The sequence below is a fragment of the Mus pahari genome, chromosome 6 (assembly GCF_900095145.1).
Source record: "Mus pahari chromosome 6, PAHARI_EIJ_v1.1, whole genome shotgun sequence".
NCBI lineage: Eukaryota > Metazoa > Chordata > Mammalia > Rodentia > Muridae > Mus > Mus pahari.
In genome coordinates, this window is record NC_034595.1 from 74,548,329 (window position 1) to 74,570,759 (window position 22,431).

General features: G+C 40.6%; 1 protein-coding gene across 9 annotated transcripts in view; it reads right to left on the minus strand.

Annotated features, from left to right (window-relative positions):
• Window positions 1-22,431, minus strand: part of LOC110323540 (microtubule actin crosslinking factor 1) — a 339,871-nt gene that overhangs the window by 107,038 nt on the left and 210,402 nt on the right. For 5 of the 9 annotated variants that reach the window (XM_029539975.1, XM_029539981.1, XM_029539980.1 and 2 more), the window contains 11 exons: window positions 16,706-22,033; window positions 15,449-15,598; window positions 11,992-12,207; window positions 11,494-11,643; window positions 9,694-9,927; window positions 7,259-7,408; window positions 5,280-5,513; window positions 3,871-4,095; window positions 2,475-2,993; window positions 1,581-1,757; window positions 1,275-1,398 (listed from right to left, as the gene is read on the minus strand). In XM_029539975.1, coding sequence (XP_029395835.1) covers window positions 1,275-1,398; window positions 1,581-1,757; window positions 2,475-2,993; window positions 3,871-4,095; window positions 5,280-5,513; window positions 7,259-7,408; window positions 9,694-9,927; window positions 11,494-11,643; window positions 11,992-12,207; window positions 15,449-15,598; window positions 16,706-22,033 — 7,507 coding nt within the window. The remainder of the gene's footprint in view (window positions 1-1,274; window positions 1,399-1,580; window positions 1,758-2,474; window positions 2,994-3,870; window positions 4,096-5,279; window positions 5,514-7,258; window positions 7,409-9,693; window positions 9,928-11,493; window positions 11,644-11,991; window positions 12,208-15,448; window positions 15,599-16,705; window positions 22,034-22,431) is intronic. The other 4 variants (XM_029539978.1, XM_029539979.1, XM_029539977.1 and 1 more) reach the window with 1 other exon arrangement.

Consider the following 22,431-nt stretch of genomic DNA (forward strand, 5'->3'; position numbering starts at 1 on the left):
CCCTCTTCTGGAGTGTCTGAAGCAAGCTACAGTGTAAAAAAAAAAAAAAAAAAAATTTAAAAAAAAAAAAAAAAAAAAAAAAAAGAGGTGTGGCCTTGTTGGAGAAAGCATGCCACTGAGGGTGGTTTTATTTAAGGCTCCAAAGTCTTCCCCCGATGCTCGCTCTGTGTATTTAGCTTGTGGCTCAAGATATGAATTCTCGGCTGTTCCTGGCAACATGCCTTTGCTCTGCCAACATCAACGCTATCCTTCTAGAATAGTAGGCCAAAGTTAAATATTTTCCTTTATAAGATGTCATAGTGTTTTATCACAGTAAAGTAACTAAGACACAGGGTTACTAGTTAGGATTTAACAAAGGTCATAAGCCCTCTAGCCTATCTCCTTCCCTCTCCCACCCACCTGTTGTAAGTAAATCTGATAAGATATTTTTGGTATACAAATTATATTTAAGATGCACACATATTATGGAATGACTATATCATGTTAGTAACATAGCTAGCTCACATACTTAGCACTTTTCAAGGTGAGAACATCCACCTCTTAAAAACCCACCCTCTTAGTAATTTTCAAATACATAATGTACTGACTAAAGCCACTACGATGTACCACTGGTGAAATCTTGAAAAATAAATAGGATTTCATCATTCATGGAGAATACAATGAAATAAATGTCAGGTAAGAAACAGGAGAAATATCAAAGGCAGTAAAACTTTCACTTAGAAAGTGAAAGAAACAGGGTTCAATGATGGCAGATACTGAAAGGGTTGAAGCCATAGAGTGAAAGCCATTGAAAGTGTAGTAACAGAGTTCCCTGGAAAGTGAGCTATTTCATGACATCTTATACATGTATGTTGCATGTAGCTTTTGCTACCCTGCCTTGTGTTCTTGGTGGGTCACATACTTGCACCTGCCTAGGAGTTATCCCGGATCTGTGGATTGAAGAAACACACACATACGAACGTATGCGCAGGACAGACAGTTATTCTCAAAATGCCTTGGCTAGCAACAATTGGGCATACCTAATTTGACCCCTGCTATGCCAGCCATTAGCCAACATCTTTATTGATGGATCAAGAACCAATTTGGGAAGAGGACCTTCAGCATCAGTACTTGCAGATTCCAGATTATATCAAAGCATCAGAATCGCCCCCTACAAATGTATGTCCCCCGCCCTTAGCTTAGTGCTCTGGATACCTGTTCATACAGTTTGCTATGTACTACAAAAACAAAGATCACAGTACTCCTAAGGGGAGAAGTACTGTACTGTTTTGTACCTGTAGTTTCTTGAATAGGCCTACAGTCCAGGGCTGGCTCTCCTTCAATGTCCATTAGGTCATGAGCTGCTTTTTGAAGCTTTTCTACAGGTACTTGGTGTTCAGCCAATTCTTCCTGTAACTGCTGCTTGCCCCAAACAATAGCAAAAAACAAAACAAACAAACAAAACAACCAAAGAATTTATGAATCTGGTCTTGCCTAAGACATTTCAACTAATGTATTTTTTAGTAGTATTTACTTATCAGTTCCCTCTAAGCCATGAAATATAAGATCTTGATACACACACATGGTCTGAATCTGCCTACCTTTGTTGTTGCAAGCTGCTGTTGCAGGACTCCAGGGTCAGAGGCAACTGTGTCTGAGAGGAGCTTCTCCACGTTGGCCTCACAAGTCAACATCCAGGCCTGCAGGCTGTCAGCGCTGCTCTGGAATTGCTGACACTGGCCCAGTAGCATGCTCAGATGAGAGCCCAATCGTGTACACTATGCCAAAGAAATAAAGAAGTCAAAGGTAGCAGCTTCCAGAATAGAGACCAAAGAAAGAGTCGTTCCTAAGTACAGAGAACTGACCACAACTTTACATAGTAATTTAACTGTCTGCAAGCAAGATCACCATTATTTGTACTGTATACTTCATCTCACTCTTTAAATTCCCAGGAAGACTTAATGAGTTGGATGACACACCACCAGAGAAATATACATCAGATTACAGGCAAAAGTAAGGACTTAAAAGTGGAAAAAAATGTTCCTTTCGGGAGATTAGATATTGACAGAAAGATAAAGTGTGGTGTGTAATTCTAAACTTTGGAAGGAATTTTTTTGTTTGTTTGGTTGTTTTTGGATTTTCAGGAAGAAATTGTCTAAGAACAAATTTTCTAAGAAAAAAGACTGAAGCTGGCTTAAATTTTGCTGTGCTATATCTCTTTTAAGTCTAAGATACTGGAAGATGAGCATTTCTATCTCCATCGATGATATGACACATATTCCCAAAGTTAATAGTACTAGATGTTAGACCATGGACCCACAGACTCTGAATTTTCATTTATAGTCGATGAAACCCATTTTTCTTTGGTTCACATACACTGTGTCTTATGACTCATATTTTGAGCCTTAGAAATTACCCATAGTTGTTTGAAGACAATCATAGTTGTTTCCCTGGAGGTTGATTTGGGGGCGGGGGGGGGGGTTGTCTTTCCTTACCTTAGAGTGGAGAGTGGTGTATCTTTCTGTTGCATCCTTCAGTTTTTCATTCACTAAGTTTCTGGTAGCTGACAGCTCCTGGCCTTCCTCAAAATTGTTTTCTGTTTCTAAGACTTTCTGTCCTGAGATAGTCACAAATCTCAAGTCTCCTTTGTGGGAAATGACATCCTCGGAGAAGCTTCCTTGACGCTTTAGCAAGGAGTTCAGAGCTTCAGGACTGCTGCCTCCCTTATGCATACTATCCAGCTCATTCTCAGATTGTTCTAGCCAGTTTTCAAATTCCCTGTGGTCTTGCAAGAAATTCTGCAGTTCATCTCGTAGAGTCTGCGTCTGCTTCAGCTCTGCCTCTGACTGGGCGAGGGAAGCTGCATATTGCTCCTTAAGCTCACCTAGCTTCTTCTGAAGCATCTGTTGCTCCTCAGGTGTAAGATTGTGACTGTGTTGGTCCAGGAAGGACTGAGCTGACTGGGTAGCCACAATGAAATTCTGCTGCTGAGACAGCAATTCTTGGTGACGTGCCTGGTAGTAAACAACCCCAAAGACCATCAATAGGAAAACGTGAACAATTTGGTTATATTACAACTAGAGGTAGAGATGCTGGAGGTAGAGTGGACAAGGAACCATAGTAAAAATATGGAAGGTAAAAGAAATTCATGGAAACAACTTCTTAGAAATAAGATGAGTTAATATGGGGCAGTGATGTAATATATATATATATACATATATATATGTGTGTGTGTGTGTGTTGTGTGTCAACTGACGATAAATAGATACATGGAATTTGTCAATATTGGTAACTCAAGTACTACACATGGATAAGGGTACCCAAGAAAAGCATATTGGTTTTTGGGTGTGTCTTTGTATTTGTGTACATGCACATGTATATTCAGGTGCAGCCAGAGATCAATTTTGGGTGCTGTTCCTCATAAACTGTCTATCTGATTTTTTGGGTTACTTTTTCCTTTCTACCTAGAGCTAGGCTAAGCTGGCTGGAATCCCCATCCCTCAAAGAGTCTCCTTCTTTATCTGCCCCATGCTAGGATTACCAGTGTGTACCACCACGCCTAACATTTTATCATGGGTTCTGATGATCAAACATGGGTGGGTTCTCACGCTGGTACTGCAAATCGTTTACCAACTGAGCTTTCTTTCCAGGCCCAGGGAAGCATATTATGACAGATAAGAAGAGGGCTGGGACCTACTAGAAGCATAACAAAGGATGGCCAAAGGAAAAGAAGGATGATTAGGGTGAAATAGTGCTCAAGAAGCCAAAGGAGAATGCATTTCAAGAACAGTCAGTGTTCAAGCTGCTGATATACCAAAGACAAACTAAAGCTGTGATTTGTTTTCTAGGTTCCTTTCTATAAGCATGGGAAAAGACAAGGTACAGCCTTACCTTCATTAGCTCACACTGCCTGTCCAGTGTCTCTGGTACCTGGTTCATATCTACATGACCATCAGTGGCAGCTAAGGTTTGTTTTTCCAGGCAAGCTCCAGAGAACTGCTCTATTCCTGGAAGGCTAGTCTGCGGCTTTCTCTCAGATGACTCCACAGAAGCCACCCAATCCAAAAGGGCGTCGATCTTCCTCTTGTTCTCTGCCAGCTCCGTCGCTGCTTTACTCTGAAATCCAGAGGAATGCCAGTGAGAACTCTTAGGCACTCTACTATGAGAGCACTGGTTCAAAGTCAAAGTAAGAGAAGAGCTCTGTGCTAAAGAAAAACCAACGCTCTAGGTCTGGGTGTAAAATCTTTTCATACAAAATAGAATTACGATCTACTAGAATATGTGAAAATAGTTATTTAAAATAAATTCCAGATTTCTTCAATAGCTTACTGCTTAAATAAAAATAACCAAAAACACCTCAATAAGGCAAACCAAATGAGAAAATGACAGAAAGGCCCTGACAACCCTGCAAGGTTCCCTAACTATGTAGAGGTGACACTGGGAGAGTAAGATACACAATAGGCACAGTTCTTATCTGGCAGCTCTTCCCTGAAGGGACAACTGACTTCTGTCATCTTTATCTCAGCCAAAAGGAATTCGTCTCTCACTAGTTTTTTCAAACATTTACTTAAAACAAGTTGTGTTGTATATTCACTTAATTTAATATTCATCTTCAGGTATTTTACTTCCCCTTTCCATGATGCCTAATCTCTCATTAGTACAGGAGTCCTGTGCTGAAGAAAGGACTTGATTCTACCAGCAGTACTGAATAAAATCACTTAAGATGTCACACTTTTGTTTTGTTTCAGTTTCTCCAAGTCCCACACTCCACATTGCAACTGTACAGCTGCCTAGGAAAGAAAGTCTGGGACCCCAAATGATGCCCAAATTAGAGAGATATTTTTTAAATACTTATTTATTTATATGAGTATGTTTTTATGTACACCAAAAGAGGACATCAGATTTTATTACAGATGGTTGTGAGCTACCATGTGGTTGCTGGGAATTGAACTCAGGACTATTGGAAGAACAGCTAGTGCTCTTAATTGCTGAGCCATCTCTCCAGTCCCATAGATACTTTTCTAATACTCATAGGTCACCAATCAATATTGGGGCAAAAAAGCCTATCATCTGCTTTTTCCTTCTTATACCTTATCAAAGCCAAAGTAGAAACTGTAAGTAGAACCAGCAAGTTTTAGTTTTGTTTTTGGTAAAATACACTTACCAACCACTCCTGACCTGAACTTCTGGCTATTTTTTGGGAATGAAAAGACTGACTTAGGCTTGCTCCTAAAGACCTCTTCTGTAACTCTAAAGACTGCTCCAATGAGTCTTTGGAAAACCAGTAGCAGGCCAGCTACCTTCTCTGTCTCCTGTTGTAAGGCTGACGTCACTGCTTCCTCCAGCTCCTTCTGAGCCACCCGTGTCCGTTCCTGGAGAACCTCATATTGCTCCTTTGCCTGATGAAGTTTTTCTCGAAGAGCTGTCAGCTCCTGGGGGCTCAGCTTGGTCTGGTTCTCTTCCAGGAACCCTTCAATGTCTTTGACAGCAGTGGCAAATGAGGTGGAATGATTCTGAATGTCACCCTGCAAATCCTTAACAAAGAGAAACAAAGATGACTGTCTTAACCTTTAATCCTTTCAGTCTTCTGTAAGGATGACATATATGTATATAACTGCTGACATTTTGATGATAATTTACCAAAGAAACAAAAAACAAGCCTTCAAAGTTAGATAGCAAAATTTTTTACTTGGCAATAACTTGTCTTCAAAGAGAACTCTTTTCTTTCTTTTCTTTGTTTTTTGTTTTTCAAGACAGGGTTTTTCTGTGTAGCCCTGGCTGTCCTGAAACTAGCTCTGTAGACCAGGCTGGGCTGGAACTCATAGATTTACCTGCCTCTGTCTCTGAGTACAAGTGGAAGAAATAAAAGGACAATATGATTCTAGCAGAATGGAGCCTGCCAGTCTCGGATAGTAGACCAGACAGTCTCCATACTTCTTCATGATCAACTATGATCTAAAACTATTAAATAAAAATGTAGTTTTCCACATTTCCTAAGTGCACCATTCTGAATGAAGTGACTGAAACTCATTCCTAGTAGGCATGATGGTAACCCTTTAATCCTAGCACTCAGGAGGCACAGGTGCTCAAGCTTCATGAGTTCAAGGCTAGCTAGGTCTACATAGTAAATTCTAGGCCAGCTAAGGCTCCTGTCTAAAAAGAGAGGGGTGGGGTGGGGTGGGGTGGAGGGAGACTCAGCAGTTAAGAGAATTTCTCCTTGGTGAAGACCTGGACTCAGTTCCTAATATCCACATGGCAGTTCACAACCATGCATAACTGCAGTTCCAGAGGACCTGCTCCTGATGCCTGTGGAGGACCTGACACCTCCACAGGCCCCGCATACATGTGGTCATATATGTACACATATACAGGCAACATATATAATACACCCATATACAGTTAAAAAAAAATCAATTCGTCTTGCTCTTCTCAGTCTGAAATGTGAAGAGCTCCTCTGTCTAGTGCATCTAAGCTGTACATGGTACTTGCCAATTAGTCACACACAGGGTACACAGGGTCATCTGTCATGCTATTATGACACTTATATGCCAAGATTCCTCATTTCATATAACAATGGCACCAAAGGGCAAGAGTAGTGATGATTTTATTACAGCATATTGTAATAATTGTTCTAATTTTAGTTCTGGATCTATCTTTCATTGTGCCTAATTTATAAATTAAACTGCATTATCCATATGTTTAAGAACAGCGTATATAGTAGTGTTCACTCACTTCTGCTTCCAGGAACTGACTGGGAGGCTTGGAAAGTGCCCACTCTTTTGTTTAGGGTGTAGTGGATGGGGAGACTACTCTATTCTCCTGGTTACCATCTTTGCTCCCTAATGTGGCCTACAAATCCAGGGTGATAAGAGTGACGACATTCATGCCTCTGATCTCCACTTTCTCTAATCTTCCTCTCATTCTTTGTAGCCCAGCAGAAGGGGCCTTCTTTCAGTTCTTGACTACATTATGCTAAGTTCCCCTCCTACCTTAAGACCGAAACAGATTCTTGCCTGGTATACTTTCTACCTGCTACACCTTCATGTACTAACCCCGCTTTACACACCACTTCTCAGTTTATCTGACACTCTTTAAAGTCAACTTTACCTTTCTGTATGTAATGGTTATAATCTGTCTACTGGTCTTTCTCTTCTATCAAATTGTAAACTTTATGAAAGCAGTAATGTCTGCTTACCGCTGATATTGCCACTAAGCACTGCAATAGAGCCTTGACAAACACTTGCTGAAGGGATGACAAGATGGCTTAATTCACACTGACCTTCAAGTCACTTTGGTTCTGCTGCAGAGCAGAGAGCTCTTGCCGAGAGGCTCCGCCCTGGTGCCTCTCCAGTGCTCTTTCTGCCTGCCCCACCCAGTTGCAAAGATCCTCCAGCTTCTTATGGCAGGTGTCTTGTTGTTTCTGCAGAGTCTATTAAAATGCAGAGGAGTCAAGAAACAATTAACTCTCATCTTACAAATACAAGTTAATTTCCTGAAATGTAAAACATGACAATTATACATCAAAGATGAAAACATTGGTAGAAAACTGGAATAGAAAAAGGCACAGAAATCATATTCCGGAAGCTCCCCTCATCTGGGCAGGCTGCTATGTGGGTATGCAGTTGGAATGACAGTCAGAGACAGTTGTAGAGAGGTGCTCCTAGGTCAGGGTTGAGTTTGGAAGCTCCGGAGGAGACTGCTGTTACCATCTTTGGAATGGACAACATTGAAACCACATGACAATGGTGATGATGATAAATTTGTCTCTCTGAGAAGTTCTTCTTTTGAAACAAGAGGATTTACTATACACATTTAAGTAAGAAATGTGGAAAAGTAGAAGAATTAGAACAAAAACCCCCAAGAGTCTGGATAATTGATTAGCCAAATGAACTTCTTAATAATTCAACTGACTTTATAAATCAAATGCCTCATAACTACAGAAGAACCATTAAATAGAATGATTATATGGCAGGCTTGAGGAGTGGGAGTTGGCTATTTTGAGGAGAAACCAGTCCAAGAATAGCAACTGTCTCAATCTTTTGGGTATCTACACTAATACCACTAGAAAAGTCAGGGCCAGAGGGGGCGGAGGGATATGTTTCCATGCCTGATCCTTTTCCCATCTGTCATGTCAGTTCCATAACACTAAAGCACCTGACTGAGCAACAATTGAGCATGATGTGTTCTCCTGATCATCCTTCTAAAACCAGTTTCTACCAGATTGCCTTTTGATGGCATTCTGATCTCAGTCACCTGCACTTACAAACAGGTACCCATGCTGGCCCTCATTCCCCCTTTTTATGAAAAACAGAAGGGCACTGGAAGAGAGCTCCTAAGAGCTCTTCAGCTGTGAAACAGGATCTTCATGGGTTAGGATGAGTGCAGACTGAATCTGAAAAAAGCAAAGCAAACAAGTTAACGCACACACACACTCAGAGCAAATACAGAGAGAGGCAGAGCATTCCTGACAAGGTTAATGCACACTGTGAATTAATCCCATGTTCACAATGTTCACATGCAATTCTATTACCTGCTGCAATTGAGTCAAGGTGGCTCAGACCAATCTGCTTTATTAATTTTCTACATGATATACTACACTATATAAAGGGCTAGGTAAGAGCATTGCACAAGTTCAGGAATGGAGAGAGACCTGAAATATTTCATCAGGATTCATTTCTATTTCAACACAGTTGAAATAATTAAACAGTAGCAGGGGATGGAAGGCATGGACTAACCTAGTTTTCTTTAAGTTTGACTCAAAAGCTCAACTATACTTTGTATAATACAGGAGCCCTTGTGACAGATTTCCTGGGGATCATGACAATGCTGTCACTTGCTGTACACCACTGTATCCAATGGCATAGATGACAAAAGTATTATTCGAGACAGCCTATGGCTATTATGTTACTAGACACTCAATTATGTTGAATCTAAATTTGTGACATAAGACTTATGGTAAGAATTGGTATGAGAGTCAAATATATATAAGACAAAAGAAACATCAACTCTGCTTTTGTACATTGTCTTCCACTGTGAAAAACTGAGCACTTCAGCATGTAGAAAAGTGCAAGAAAATAGTAACTTAAGTATTGCCAAAACAAGGGTAAGACATGGTGGCTCACGCCTTGAATTAGAGCATGTGGGCAGAGGCAGGGGGATCTCTGTGAGCTCAAGGCCAGCCTGTTTTACACAGTCAGCCTACACTGCACAGTGCAACACTGTCTGAAAAACAAAACAACAAAAACTAACTAAAGCAGTATTATTCTGATTAAATTTTTGTCAGCTGTTTGTAGACTGTCAGGGAATCTATGAGTTACTTTAAAAGACATTAATAAACCGATTTTTCAGAGCCATTCTTATCAGTGTTCAGAGTATCAAGGTGCTCCCCTCAGGCTCAAATGATGCTGGGAAAGCAATAGGACGGACAGGCCAGCTACAATTTGACAGGAAAAGTTGAGACAATGGGACATAGTAAGAGCAGATTCTCACTAAAATGAAAACACTTGCACATGCAATCACACATAAACATATATATTCTCTCATACATAAAACAAGAAAAAGCTAGAACATTTCTCTCGCACTAGACCACATCGGCCTGTGTGACATGAAATTTTGAAGTAGGTAAAGCCAGGTTCCTGGAATCATGATAGTTGGAGGCAGGTCAGGAAAGCCCTAGAAGATACTCCAAAAGATAAACTGCTGGGTCAGTCTGACCTTGACCTGAACTTCTTGCTGGACTTGCTGAAGATGGCCCTGCACCACATCTTTCTGAGCTGCAGTGTGTTCCACAAGGCCCTGGAAGGACCTCTGTAGTTCACTCAGAAACTGCAGCATCTCCTGATTCTGCTGAAGAGACAGATCCTGTGGGTGCTCAGATATAAAGAGCTGAATATCCAAAGCAAGGGCATCCAATTGAGATTTCCTTTCAGCCATAGATTGTTTCATATCCTAAGGCAAATGGGGAGAGAAAAACAAATGCCTTTCATTTCTCTAGTCATGGAAAAGATACTGGTTTTGAGAATTAAAGGCTAATATCCTATATTTTATAATTGGTTACAAAACGAAAACTGCCAAGTCTCATTTTTTTCCAAAACAAGGCACTAATTGCAAATATGCTTCTATTCCTGGACCTAGCTTTACACTGCAGCAATCTTTCCATTCATTTATTACTAACAGCACTATACTATTGTTAACTCAAATTTTATGACTTAATTTCTTTCATATGTATTTATTTTGGTGGAGCTGGGACCTGAGTCCGTGTGTACACTGGGCAGACACTAGCTTTTCCACTGAGCTGCATCCCTAGCTCCATTTGTCTTGTTTAAGACAGTCTTACTATGCTGTTCGGATTGACCTTGAACTCATTTTATAGCCCAGAAAGGCCTGGAATTTGTGGTTCTTTCAGCTCAACCTCCCAAGTAGCTGAAATTAGAGGTCTATGCCACCAACCTTGGCATAATTAAAAAAAAAAAAAAGTTTTGGAAAAATACAACATTAATTTCTGATCCAAGGCTCAAGAGCTAGCTCAGCAGTTAAGAGCACAGAATGCTTTTCCAGAAGACCCAGGCTCAATTCTAGAATCCACATGGTAGGAACTCTAGTTCTAGGAGATCCAGTGTCCTTTTCTGGCCTCAATGAGCACAACAAGCACGTGGTGACAGACATGTGCAGGCAAAACAACCTGCAGGTAGGCTCAAGCATCTGTCTTATTGTCCAGTAATTGGTAGGGAAATACTGAGACAACAGGAAACTTATTTGATTCACTAAGAAACAACTTTCTATTTTTAGGTGGCTGGAGAGATGGATCAGTGGTTGAGAGCACTTACTATTCTTCCAGAGGATACAAAGCAGCTCAAGATCATCTCTGACTAGTTCCTGGGGATCTGACTCCCTAGTCTGGTCTCAGTGGAAACATGCATGTATGTGACACACATACATATACTCAGGTCCCCATAAATATGCATAAAACTAAAAAAAAAAACTTTATAAAAGATATTCTTTTATCTTTTTGTTGTTTTTGTTTTTCAAGACAAGATTTCCCTGGCTATACCGGAACTCACTTTGTAAACCAGGCTGGCCTCACACTCACAGAGATCCACTTGCCTCAGCCTCCCAAGTACTGGGATAAAAGGTGTGATTTATTTACTTCTAGCCTACAGAAAAACATTGCCTACTTACACTCTAGGTCAACAATGAAAAGCAAATCGTGCAAGATTAGACACCAGGGAAGACAGAAACAAGAGACAGACCCTAGCTTCTCAGTATAAAATAGATATCAAATTGGTAATTTAAAGCTATACTTTGGGCTCCCTCTCAGGGAATAATTTCAAGGAGAAATAGTCAAAGGTTCCGGACCCCTAGGAGTATAATAATCCTAAAAATTAAGCATAACTCATCTAAGTTCTGAAAGGGAGATCTGGACTTTCTAAGAAAGGTTAAGTATAAAGCCAGATTTGGCAATAAGCAGAATAAAGGTACGTCAAAGGGCGTGGTGAGAATGGGTAGGGAGCGTACCTTGTACCCTTGGAGAGTGTCACTCAGGCTGTCAGCATCAGTTTCAGTGCCACAGCCCTTGCTGTTCAGGGTAAGACTGGTTCTGCCAACCCAGGCTCTCAGATCTTGAAGTTTGCCTTGCAGTTCCTTGTGCTGATTTAACACTGTGGCCTAGGAAATAAACAGTAAATCAGACTATCCCTCTCCAGATCTACCCAGGCTTTGTGTGAGCCCTTAGGAATAAAAACAAGCAAGGCATTAGGGCTAGAGAGACAGATGCCTGGGTGGTTAAGAGCTGCTCTTACAAAGTGCCTGAATTCGGTTCCTAGCACCCACACCAAGCAGCTCACAAATATACTGTAACTCAAGTACCAGGGGAAGGGATACCTTCCTTCTGGCATCTGCTGGCATTGCACACTCACATACATATAGCCCTCAATATAGGTATGCATAATTAAAATTAACCCTTAAAAAAAAAAACCCCATAAAAAAACCAACACCACCAAACCAAGACACTACCTTTTTTACTTCCACAGCATTCTGGAGGTGGAGGAATCTGGAACTCCAAGAGTCACTAACAGAGCCTAGAGACTTCTGAAGATTTTTGGCATCTTTCTCTAATGCCTTCAGCAGCTGAGCAGGAACTTCTTGTGGCTGACTGATAACAATCCGATCCACACACTCCAATTCCTGACTCACCACAGTGGACAGATCTTTTAATTCCCTGTCTAATTCCTGAGGAAACAGAGTAAAGTTAGCCACAAAGTCAGGGACAGTGTGTGGGGATCAGTAGAAGAGCATGTGCCTTTCTTTTCTGAGGCCCAAATTCAACCCCCAGTATAGAGTAGCAATTTTATCTTCTGGGAATCAACGGTGTACACGTGTTAGCTCACCTCACATCTACATAGGACTTAAAAGATGTTTTTGTATGTAGGTTCCTTAGTTTAATCACCAATCAACTAACATCCCTCAGCATTGAACAACATGCATTGTTTTGTCTGAGGCCACCAAACAGAAACAGGAGAGTAGTTAGGTTGGATTCAGGTTTCTGACTCACTGTAACACTCTGTCCACTACATCTTGACTCTTCTCTAAGACCATCAATTTTCCTTTTCCCAGCTGACATGTAAAAGTAATGTGCTTCAAGGGAAAACAACCCAAAAGACGACTCTTTCCATTCAAACTCTAAGGGGAAAGAACCAAAGAATATAAAAATACCTGAAAATAGTCTTCCCACTCAGCTGTTCTATAGTATTCTTACTTCTCAATAGAGAAGCCAGCAGTGGCCGGTGGAAGAGTGGAACAGTGTTTTTGGGGGCATAGCCCCACTTCCCTGTTCACCGCCTATTTATACCACATACTGACACTGAGAAACAAGGCAAACTTCTGCAGCCTCAGTTGTCTTCATCTTCAATCTCAATGAGTGACTTGGTTTCCCTTTCAAGGCTGCCTTTTGATCCTTTCTAATGTTCTTAAGAGCTGGCTACTATCTATTACCAATTCTCCTCTCTCCAAAATCCACTGAAAACATTTCTTAGCCATACTATGTACTACCTCTTTTCTTGCCTGCAACACAAACACTTCAGGAAAGAATGACATTCAGTAATCACCTGTCATCTCACATAAATCTCACACTCCATGGAGATCATTTTTTAACCAAGGAAGGTCATCTATAAATTAATCTTCACTGGACTCAGTATCTCTGCCCTCTGTTCTTCCTAAAGGTCTTTTCCTTCAGTTTCTGTGAGGCCAGTGTTTTTTGGCATTCTTTGAACAACTGAATGAAATAGAGCTGGGGATATGCCTCAGTAGGTAAGAGCACTTGTTTGAGGAAGCATGAAGACCTGAGTTCAAATCTTATAGTCCCACATTAAAAGATGGGCCATGAACACATGCAGCCCTAGAGTTTCAGAGAGAGATGAGGAACGGGAAGATTGCTGGGGTGTGTTGGTCAGCATCCTAGTTCAGGTTCAGTGAAAGGCCTTTCTGAAGAGTGTAAGATGAAGGGTGATAGAATGGGACAATGAAATAAATCTCTATGGCCCACTTGTGAGTACTCTCAGGTGAATACAACCAAACATGTGCATCTACATATATACAAAGAGAAAGGAAAAAACAAAAAACAAAAAAAAACCCACGAAAACCAACCAACTCACCAACTAAGTATAGATGGTTTTACTTCTGAAATTGTGCATCAGTGTTTTGGTTTAACAAACATACACGCATGTTCACACAAGCGTGTACAGTCTGCAGACAACTTGGAGTATCATCTTAAGGAGTTCCGTCTACCTCCTTTGAATCAAGATCTGTTATTGGTTTGGAAACCACCATTTAGGATAGAGTAACTGCCTAGTAAGCTGCTGCTATAGGAATCCTCTCATTTCTGACTCCCCAATGCTGGGATAACAGATGAATCCCAGTGTGCCTGGCTTTTGTTTTGGTAAGACACAGTCACTGTGTAGGCCTGGAACTCACTAGGTAGACCAGGCAGGCCTCAACCTTGTGGTGATTCCTTTGCCTCTTTTTCTGAGTAGAAGTATTACAGGAAAATATATTCCCATATCCAGCTACAAATTTAGTAAAACACTGCTAGTTTTACTAGCACAATCATTATGGGGTTAGAGAGATGGCTCAGTAGTCAAGAGCACCTACTGCTCCTCACACCAATGCTGGGCAACTTACAACTACCTGTTAACTCTAGCTCTAGCCTTCCTAGGTACCCGCAATCACATGCACATACTCACACACAAAGATATACATACATGCATAATTGCAAAATTTATTTACCTCATACTGATGGAAAGAGTGTCCTTAGATCTGTGTTCTAGAGAGTTCCAGTTATACTTTTCCAATGTTATTATTAATGTTACAGTCTTTTAAATGGTGTAAAAATTATATTCATTCATATTCATTCATTTTATTGAGTTTGCATGTGCTACAGTGCAAACACAGTGTGGAGGTCAGAGAACAACATGCAGGAATTCCTCTCATCTACTATGCAGGTCCAGGAGACTGTTGAACTTAGGTCTATAGACTTGACAGGAAGTACCTTTATTCATTAAGATATTTCACTGACACAAATGGTAGTGATTTCTGAATTGCCTAAAAAGTTGCCTACAAACCCTACATGCAGAGATGGGTCTGATAAATATAGGCTTCACTGAGGGGATGGGATTGGGCCCCACACTTGGGAAATCATTTCTATTGTCACCATTAGGTCTTCCATTTCCATGGGGGGAGGGTGGGTCAAATCATGGAAGGTCAAATGAAAATGAAGCTCATGATTAATCACCCTCATCTAATCCTATGACTTCAAAAAAGAACCCTTGCCTTTCAACTGTGTCTTCCATAGATCTAAGCAGATGCTTTTTTCAGAAGACAACCTTTAGTCTTCTAGAAGGAGGAAAAAACATATGCAACTTCTATGCTACTGAAACAAGCAATCTGTAGTTTTACTTGCTTCTTACACTTTAAGCAACTTACAACCCTGTTCGCATATGCATCTGCTTTCTGGTGTTACCATAAAGGGGCTTTAGGGACTTATGCAATGTGACTTCACCTACTGAAGTTTAGTATTCTCAGGGTAGCTAAAAGTAGACCTTATTAAAAATTTTTATATTTTATTATTAATGTGTGTGTGTGTTTGTGTATGGAGGCCTTCTAGTACTGGGATTAAAGAGGTGAATCACCATGCCCAGGTTACTTCAAATTTCTTAACCAATCACACTGCTTTTGAACTTAACTTCATTAAATCAAAGATCATAGAGATAGTATATGTCTATCTAAAGTATATTCTTAAAAATCTTACTTGTTCTAGCCTAGCATATCCTACTAATACCTGACAAGGAGTCTAAGATTTTCTTTCAATGGGAGAGAATGAAAGGCAGGTTCTTGTAAACCTTGAAATCTTCAGGGTAGCTAGCTAGAGGCCACCATCTGGAAGCCAGTGGGCATGGAGGAATGTTTGGGTACTTACCTTGGCCTGACCCAGTAGATCTTGCAGCTCTGCCACATTAAGCTCCAAAGGTTGAATCTGTTTGGTTCTCATTTCAATGTCCCGTAACAGAGACAGATAAGAGACCAATTTCTCATCATGTTCTAAGCAAAGTCTCCGGGTAAACACATTCTGTCGAGCCAAAGGAAAACTCATGAAGCTCTGTTGTTTTCCTTAAAGTCAGCTTTTAAAATAGAAGCAATTTTTACTACACATAAGACAGGATGAAATATGTTATCCTGCTGGAGCCATTTCTAAACAATAGACAAAAATCATCTTATTGACTTCCTCCAAAAGCAGGAGCTCATAATTATAAATATCATTTAAAAATACTTCAAAAGGCCATTTTAATTTCAAATAAAATCATTCTAATATTTCAAATTAGCTTCAGTGTTTTTAATTTTAGAACTCTCGGGCTGGAGATAGATCTTGGCAGTATATGATTTTTCATAGGAAGCCCTGAGTTCAATGCTGGAGTCACAAAAATAAAAACAGTGAACAAAAACTCTTGAATTTTAAAAAATGCAGTCATGAGTAATGCTTAATTTTCTAACAACTATTTTATGGGTGATAAGTGAACTAATAACTTAAGAGAATTAGCTAAGACAAAATAAATATCTATGTATCTATGTGTGTAACTTTTGAACCCAGTTAAGAATTATAGCAGGAAGCTAGGGTTGAGGATATATAGCTCAGTAGTAATAGAGCACTTGCCTTAAAAAAAGGAAGCCTTAAAAAAATCATCATAGCATTAAAGCTATTTATATCTTTTTGTTTGTTTGAAACAGGGTTTCTCTCTGTATCCCTGGGTGTCCTAGAATTCACTCTATAGATCAGGCTGGCCTCAAACTCAGCGGTCCACCTGCCACTGCCTCCTGAATGCTAACACTACTTATAGTTTGGGAACTAGTATTCTCTGGTAAACTTAAAGCAGACCTTATTTTTTTTCTTTTTAAAAAGGATTTTATTTCTTTGTGTGTGTGTGTGTGTGTGTGTGTGTGTGTGTGTGTGTGTGTAAAAACAAACTAAAAAGCCAGAAATGATAATGTGTATCTTTAATCCCAGAATTGGAGGCAAGAGGATTGCCACAAATTGGAGGCCTCCCTCAGGATAAATAGTGAGCACCAGGCCAGCTAGGGTCACATAGCTAAACCCTGTTTCAAAACCAAATCAAAACCAACCAAACAAAAATACTCCCAAACCCTAGTAAATCAGAAACCACCACATTGGGATACTTGCCTGAGTTGCTCTGCAAGGCTCTGGGTTTACACCTTCACTCCCCTTCCCACAAGGCATAGCCATGAAGGGGGCTTGTTCATCTCCAAGGATCTCTTTGTGCTTTTCCTTAGGTATCTTCTCATCCACCTTCACTGCAGAACATGGCAGGGACAGTGGCATTTCCTCTCTAATTTCAGAAACGGTAGGAATGACAGCATCATGCTGCCTTATATTCTCACTCTGCACTGTCCTTGTGGGCAGTTTCTCCGGAAGAAGAGATGCCAAGACCCTGGGTCCTCTTTGACCCACTCTATCTTCAGAAGGCCCTTCTTCTGTGTCTTTACCTGGGGGATTTACTACTTCTAGAAATTCTTTTGCCTGGGTTGTTATTTTAGATTTCTGATGTCCACAAGACTTGTGGTCTGCTTTGCTATCCTCATGAAGACCCTTTATATCTGAAGAATCTAGATAACTGACACCTTCCGTATCTAGAGTAGAAATTGTGGTTTCTTTCAATCTATGTGATCTTGTTGAGTCTATAGGTATTTCTTGATGTAACTTTTCTTTATAATTTTTGGATGGGAAAATCTTATCTTTGGTCTCTGGACTCTTAGAAGTAATATATATGTCTTGGTCATCAGTAGTCTCCTGTCTTGTGGTAATTTGGGCAGCCATGTTTCCTTTGGAAATGCGGGGTACATCTGAAATTTGGGGTTCTTCATCTGATTCCTGGGAGTTCAGTCTTTCTGGTCTTGGGATCTTAGAAGATAATGGTTCTTTCTGGACAGTACTAGCAGTTTCTTGAGATAATTTTTCCCCAAGTTTTAAAATCGAGCAGAGGTTTACAGTTTTTGTTCCCCCTTCACTAAAGAAAGTTAAAGCATCTTGATTTTTTAGGGAAGCATCTTTGGATGTCATCTGGGAAGGGAAGCCTTCGATTTTACAAACAACAGAAAAGTCCTTTTCTCTGCCAGCTTCTTTTCCCTTGTCATTTCCAATCATTTTCATAGATTGGCTCTTTACAAAGGAGTCATGTTCATCACCACTTGTAACTTCCTGGTCCAGCCCTTCCTCAGAAAGAACTGCCGCCACCCTGCTCACCCGGACACTTGGCTCTCCCCCCGTCTCTCTCCTCACTCTCCTATCAACCTTCACTGACTGCTCACTCAACAGGTTGCCTGCTGTTACATCATGAGATCCTTGCTCTTTCAAAATCCTTCTCCCTTGACATTCTCTAGCTTCCTCAGCATCCAGACCTGAGGTAGATTGCTTTACATGAGAAATCATTTTTATTTGTGTTACTACTTTCTCCTGCTCTACAGCTGCACATTTTCTCATACGGCTTCTGGTTTCCTCTCTCGGTTTCAAATCACAAGATTCTGAGCAGGGATGTGTCACCAAAACTTGGTATGAAGATTCATCCTCAAGACCAAAAGGACTTATGATGCTGGCAGATACTTTATTATCTGAAGAAGCTTTCTCATCTTGACGCTGACCTTCCATCTCTACTGAAATCTTCCTGCCGTTTTCTGCCTTTTCCCCATTAGAAACCCTTATGCCAGCCTTTTCTTGAGCACACTGACTCCCAACTTGTAACACTCCATCAGGTTTCTCCTTATCATAACTCTCTCTGGGGGTCTTAATAAACTCAGATAGTAACTCCTTTCTTAGAAAGTCACCCTTCAATTCACAGACTCCAGTCCCGCCTTGCTCTGCTAAGGTATCTACGTGGATCATAGTTGCCAGTTCAGGGCTAATCAATCTTTTCTCAACAGCATCATTTAAAGTCACTCTTTGATCACTGTATATATCAATAATTCCTCCAGTTAATACCTGGTGAGATGCAATAATCCTGGCCATGTTTTCATCTAACAGTTTGTTTTCCAAAGCTGATGCCAATGTCACTCTTTTTCCTGTGGCCATATCTATGATTCCACCAGTGTTTGCCTGAGCTTCCAAAACCTTCAATGCAGATGCAAAGTCTACTTTTCCATGCTGAATTGCTTCAGACAGTGTTAGCACTTTGTTGCCCGTCTCATCTTTAATATCAGAGAATGGAATTACTTCAAGATATCTCCATCCAGATTCAATGTCAATCCTACATTTCTTTATCAATTCTGAGTAAGGAATAATTGTACAGTTCTCAGGATCTATAACCCCATGCATCACTCCTGAAGGCAATTCTGTTTTATTAGATAAGGATTCTTCTTTGTTACTTTTTGCCAAGGTCAATTTCTGGCCATAAATGAAATCCCCCAAGTTCCCACTAAAGTCCTGGATCTCTTGGATTTCTCTTTTCAAGTCTGGAGAAACAAGATCTAATTTCATGGCTTCTGAGAAGGAAAGAGCTTCCTTTGTTTGAGGATGAAAAAATTGATAGTTGGTAAAGTTCTCAACTTTTCTGAGCTGCCTGGCCACATCTTCACCAATCAAGCCATGTTTAAAGGCATTATCAACAGAAAGTCTCAAGCCAGATAGATGATGAATGATACCACCATCAAGTACTTGCTTAGTCAACAGATAAACAGCTTCTTCTCTCTCTAGAATACCTCTATCAATGGACTGCAAAACTGTTAATGGTGCTTTACTTTCAGGGTCCATAAGTCCTGCTGTTTCCATTTGTAGTCTGATTAATCTCTCTTTAACTGCTTTTTCAGCACCTCTGCCTTTAGTAGCCTTTTCCAGATTGATAAGTTCTGTCTGGTCAGCAGTGTCTACCAAACCAAGATTTGAGGCCAAAGTTACTGAAAGCTTTTTGCCTCGTTTCAGGTCAACAATTCCACCAGTTATCACCTGTCCCTCTAAAATCCTTGTGGCTGTCTCCTTGTCAAGCAGCCCAGCTGCCACAGCCTCCTTTACAGAGCACAGAGAGTGGGTCCTGGGGTCTAAGATACCACTTATAGCTTTGTCTGACATAAGGACATTATATAGTAATTTCTCATCCATTAGACCTTCATCAATGACTTCTTCAGTTGTCAAAGACTCACAGGTCTGGGAGTCAAAGAAGCCCCGAAACATGTTCAATTTCCCCATAAGTTTCACAGCAGTATGGCTAGACACAAGGCCTTGGGCTATTGCTTCATTTAGTAAGAGTTTCTGACCTGTTTCTTCATGAAAGATACCACCATCCTGTAGCTGTGCAGAGAGTGTACTTAAGGTAGCATCTTCAAAAGGAGAACTATGCAACAAGGAAGGCTCATCACCTTTACCTTCTGTATCAGTCTTTTCTAATACCACCATCTGACCATCTGCAACACTCTGTCTTTCTTGGCTTTGTTTGTGGCTATCCTTAACCAAAAGTTCTTCATTTAACTCTTTCTCCAAAGAATTAACATTCATATTATGTTCTGACTTAAATTCTGATCTCAAACTGAAATCTACCTGAAATTGTGACATTTTGTTTTCAGACTTTATGAGTGGTATTCCAGTTTCACATGGAATGTGGTCAGCTTTGATAGTTTTCACTTGTTCTTTGTGACATGTAAACGAAGACTTTGTGGGAGCTTGGCATTTTGACTTCTCAGTAAAAAGGTCTTTACCTTCAGATTCCTCAGGACATTCTACAAGAAGGGGGTCTCCGCTGATATTTTCCTCGCTCAACATTTCTGTTTGCTCTTCCTTTCTACTTCCTAAGAATGGTCTTTGTAGCTCTAACTTGACTTTACTGATGACCTTAAAACTGCCAACATTTTCAGTAATGGCTTCTTGTTCTTCTACGAACAGCTCCCTTTCAGGGCTCCCCGCAGGAGAGTGTTCTATTCCAACAACAGACCTTTCATCTTTTGCTTCAGTATAGTTTTCCTGACTGAGATAGTCTTTGTTCTGTGAAGGAAATTGGGATTCACAGGGCTTCCTAGGATGCTTAGCACTGGAAATTTGGGAGATGGTCCCAGTATCTAATTCTTCTAATTCCTCAGAAGTGTCAAGCCTTTGATACTGAATTTCAGATACTTCTGGAAGAATTACTTGACAGTCATCTCTGGATGTTAGCATCTCCACCAGCTCTTGATCCAGCAAAAGCAGCCTCTGTCCAGTGTGTGCATTAATGTAGCTGTGAGTCATCAGCTGAAACAGCAGCTTCTCTCCATGGCTGGATCCTTCCTCTCTTTGGCCTGACACAGGTGGTTTACCAGCAGCAAAGCCTACCTTACTTTGTTCTGCAGAGTCTGCTAGTTGTATGTGGGGCATCATGTCGGGGATACAAACTGACCTTAAGTTACTGGCAAGATCTTTATCTAGGATACCACTTTCTGTTGCTTTTTCCCAGGACCAAATCTCTGTGAGTGTTGGTAGAAAAAGAGCCTCAATTTGCTGTCGGTTATGGAGAATTTTATGTGCTAATTCAGTAGACACAATACCTTGCTCTAGAGCATCTGTAATTGGGAGGATCTCTCCAGATTCAGGCAACAGTAAGCCCATAAATGACCAGAGGGATTCCAGAATTACAAGAGCAATCTTAGCAGCTACTAGATTATTGGTCACTGCTTCATCAATAGTCATCCTATCCCCTGTGACAGTGTCAATGATGCCTCCTGTCTGAAACTGCCTTATGAGAATAGCACAAGCCATATCTTGGTCAATCAAATTATGTCTCACAGCCTCTTCCACTGTAAGTCTGTGTCCTGTTCTTGGATCTGCTATGCCACCAGCAAATAGCTGAGCTTCCAGCAGCCGGACAGTGACCTGCCTGTCTATCAGCCCTTCCTGAACAGCACGGAAAATGCTAACTTTCCGACCTGACTTCAAGCTCACCATTCCCCCTGCCAACTGCTTGACAGGCAACAATTTCAACCCTGACTCTTGATGGATGATACATCTCCGCATCAGTTCCAGCAAGCCAACTTTTTCAGCTGTGTTGGGGTCTATTAAATTCTTGGATGATCTCAGGTAAGACTGTAATTCTGAGTGAAGTCTTGATGCAATGAAGCCTTGATGAAAAGCTTCTTCCAGATTAATACAGTTCTCACTAGGGTGGAGACTGAAACCTCCAGTTGCCAAGTGAACTTCTAAGACTTTCAGTCCAAGTCTCTCACTGATTATTTTCTTTTCAATTGCTTCCACCACAGAAAGGGAGCCTTGGGTCACTGTAAGCCTGCTTACTAAAGACAGAGAATCCCTTAGTCCCAAGAGCTGTTGATATATTGGAAGGTTAATGAAATTTCTGGTGAGACCCTCTTCCAAGGAGAGCTTTTCACTGTTCTCAGGATCAATGAGGCCAGACATGATAATCTGGGATTCCAGGAGCACAAGGCCTGTATCTTGGTCAATGAGGCCCTTTTGCATGGCTCTGAAGATGGGGAATATCTCCACTGTGCCTAGGTCAATCACCCCAGCAACTGCTCTGCAACCCTAAAAGAAAGAATTAAAATGAAAATTGAATCAGAATCAATGGTAAAAAGCATAACTGTTGAAAGAGAACCACAGTAGATGAAATTCTGATCACAAGGAAGACCTATCCTGAGTAAGTCCCAGCCTGTACGAAATACCAAAATGCAAGCCAGACCATTCATGCTAGGAAGTAATTTTTCTAAAGTGCCAAATGTTTAATAGTGCCAGAAGTTCACAGATTACTTAAAGGATGATAGACAGCATTAAGTACATCTGAGTAACAAGCTTTATTTACAAAGTAGCACACAGTAGAAAGAAAGAGAATAGCTTTAAAAAAAAAAACCTTATTATTTACTATTTATTTGTCTATTTATTTAGTGTGTGAATGTATGCGCATGGATGCAGGTACTCACGAGCCA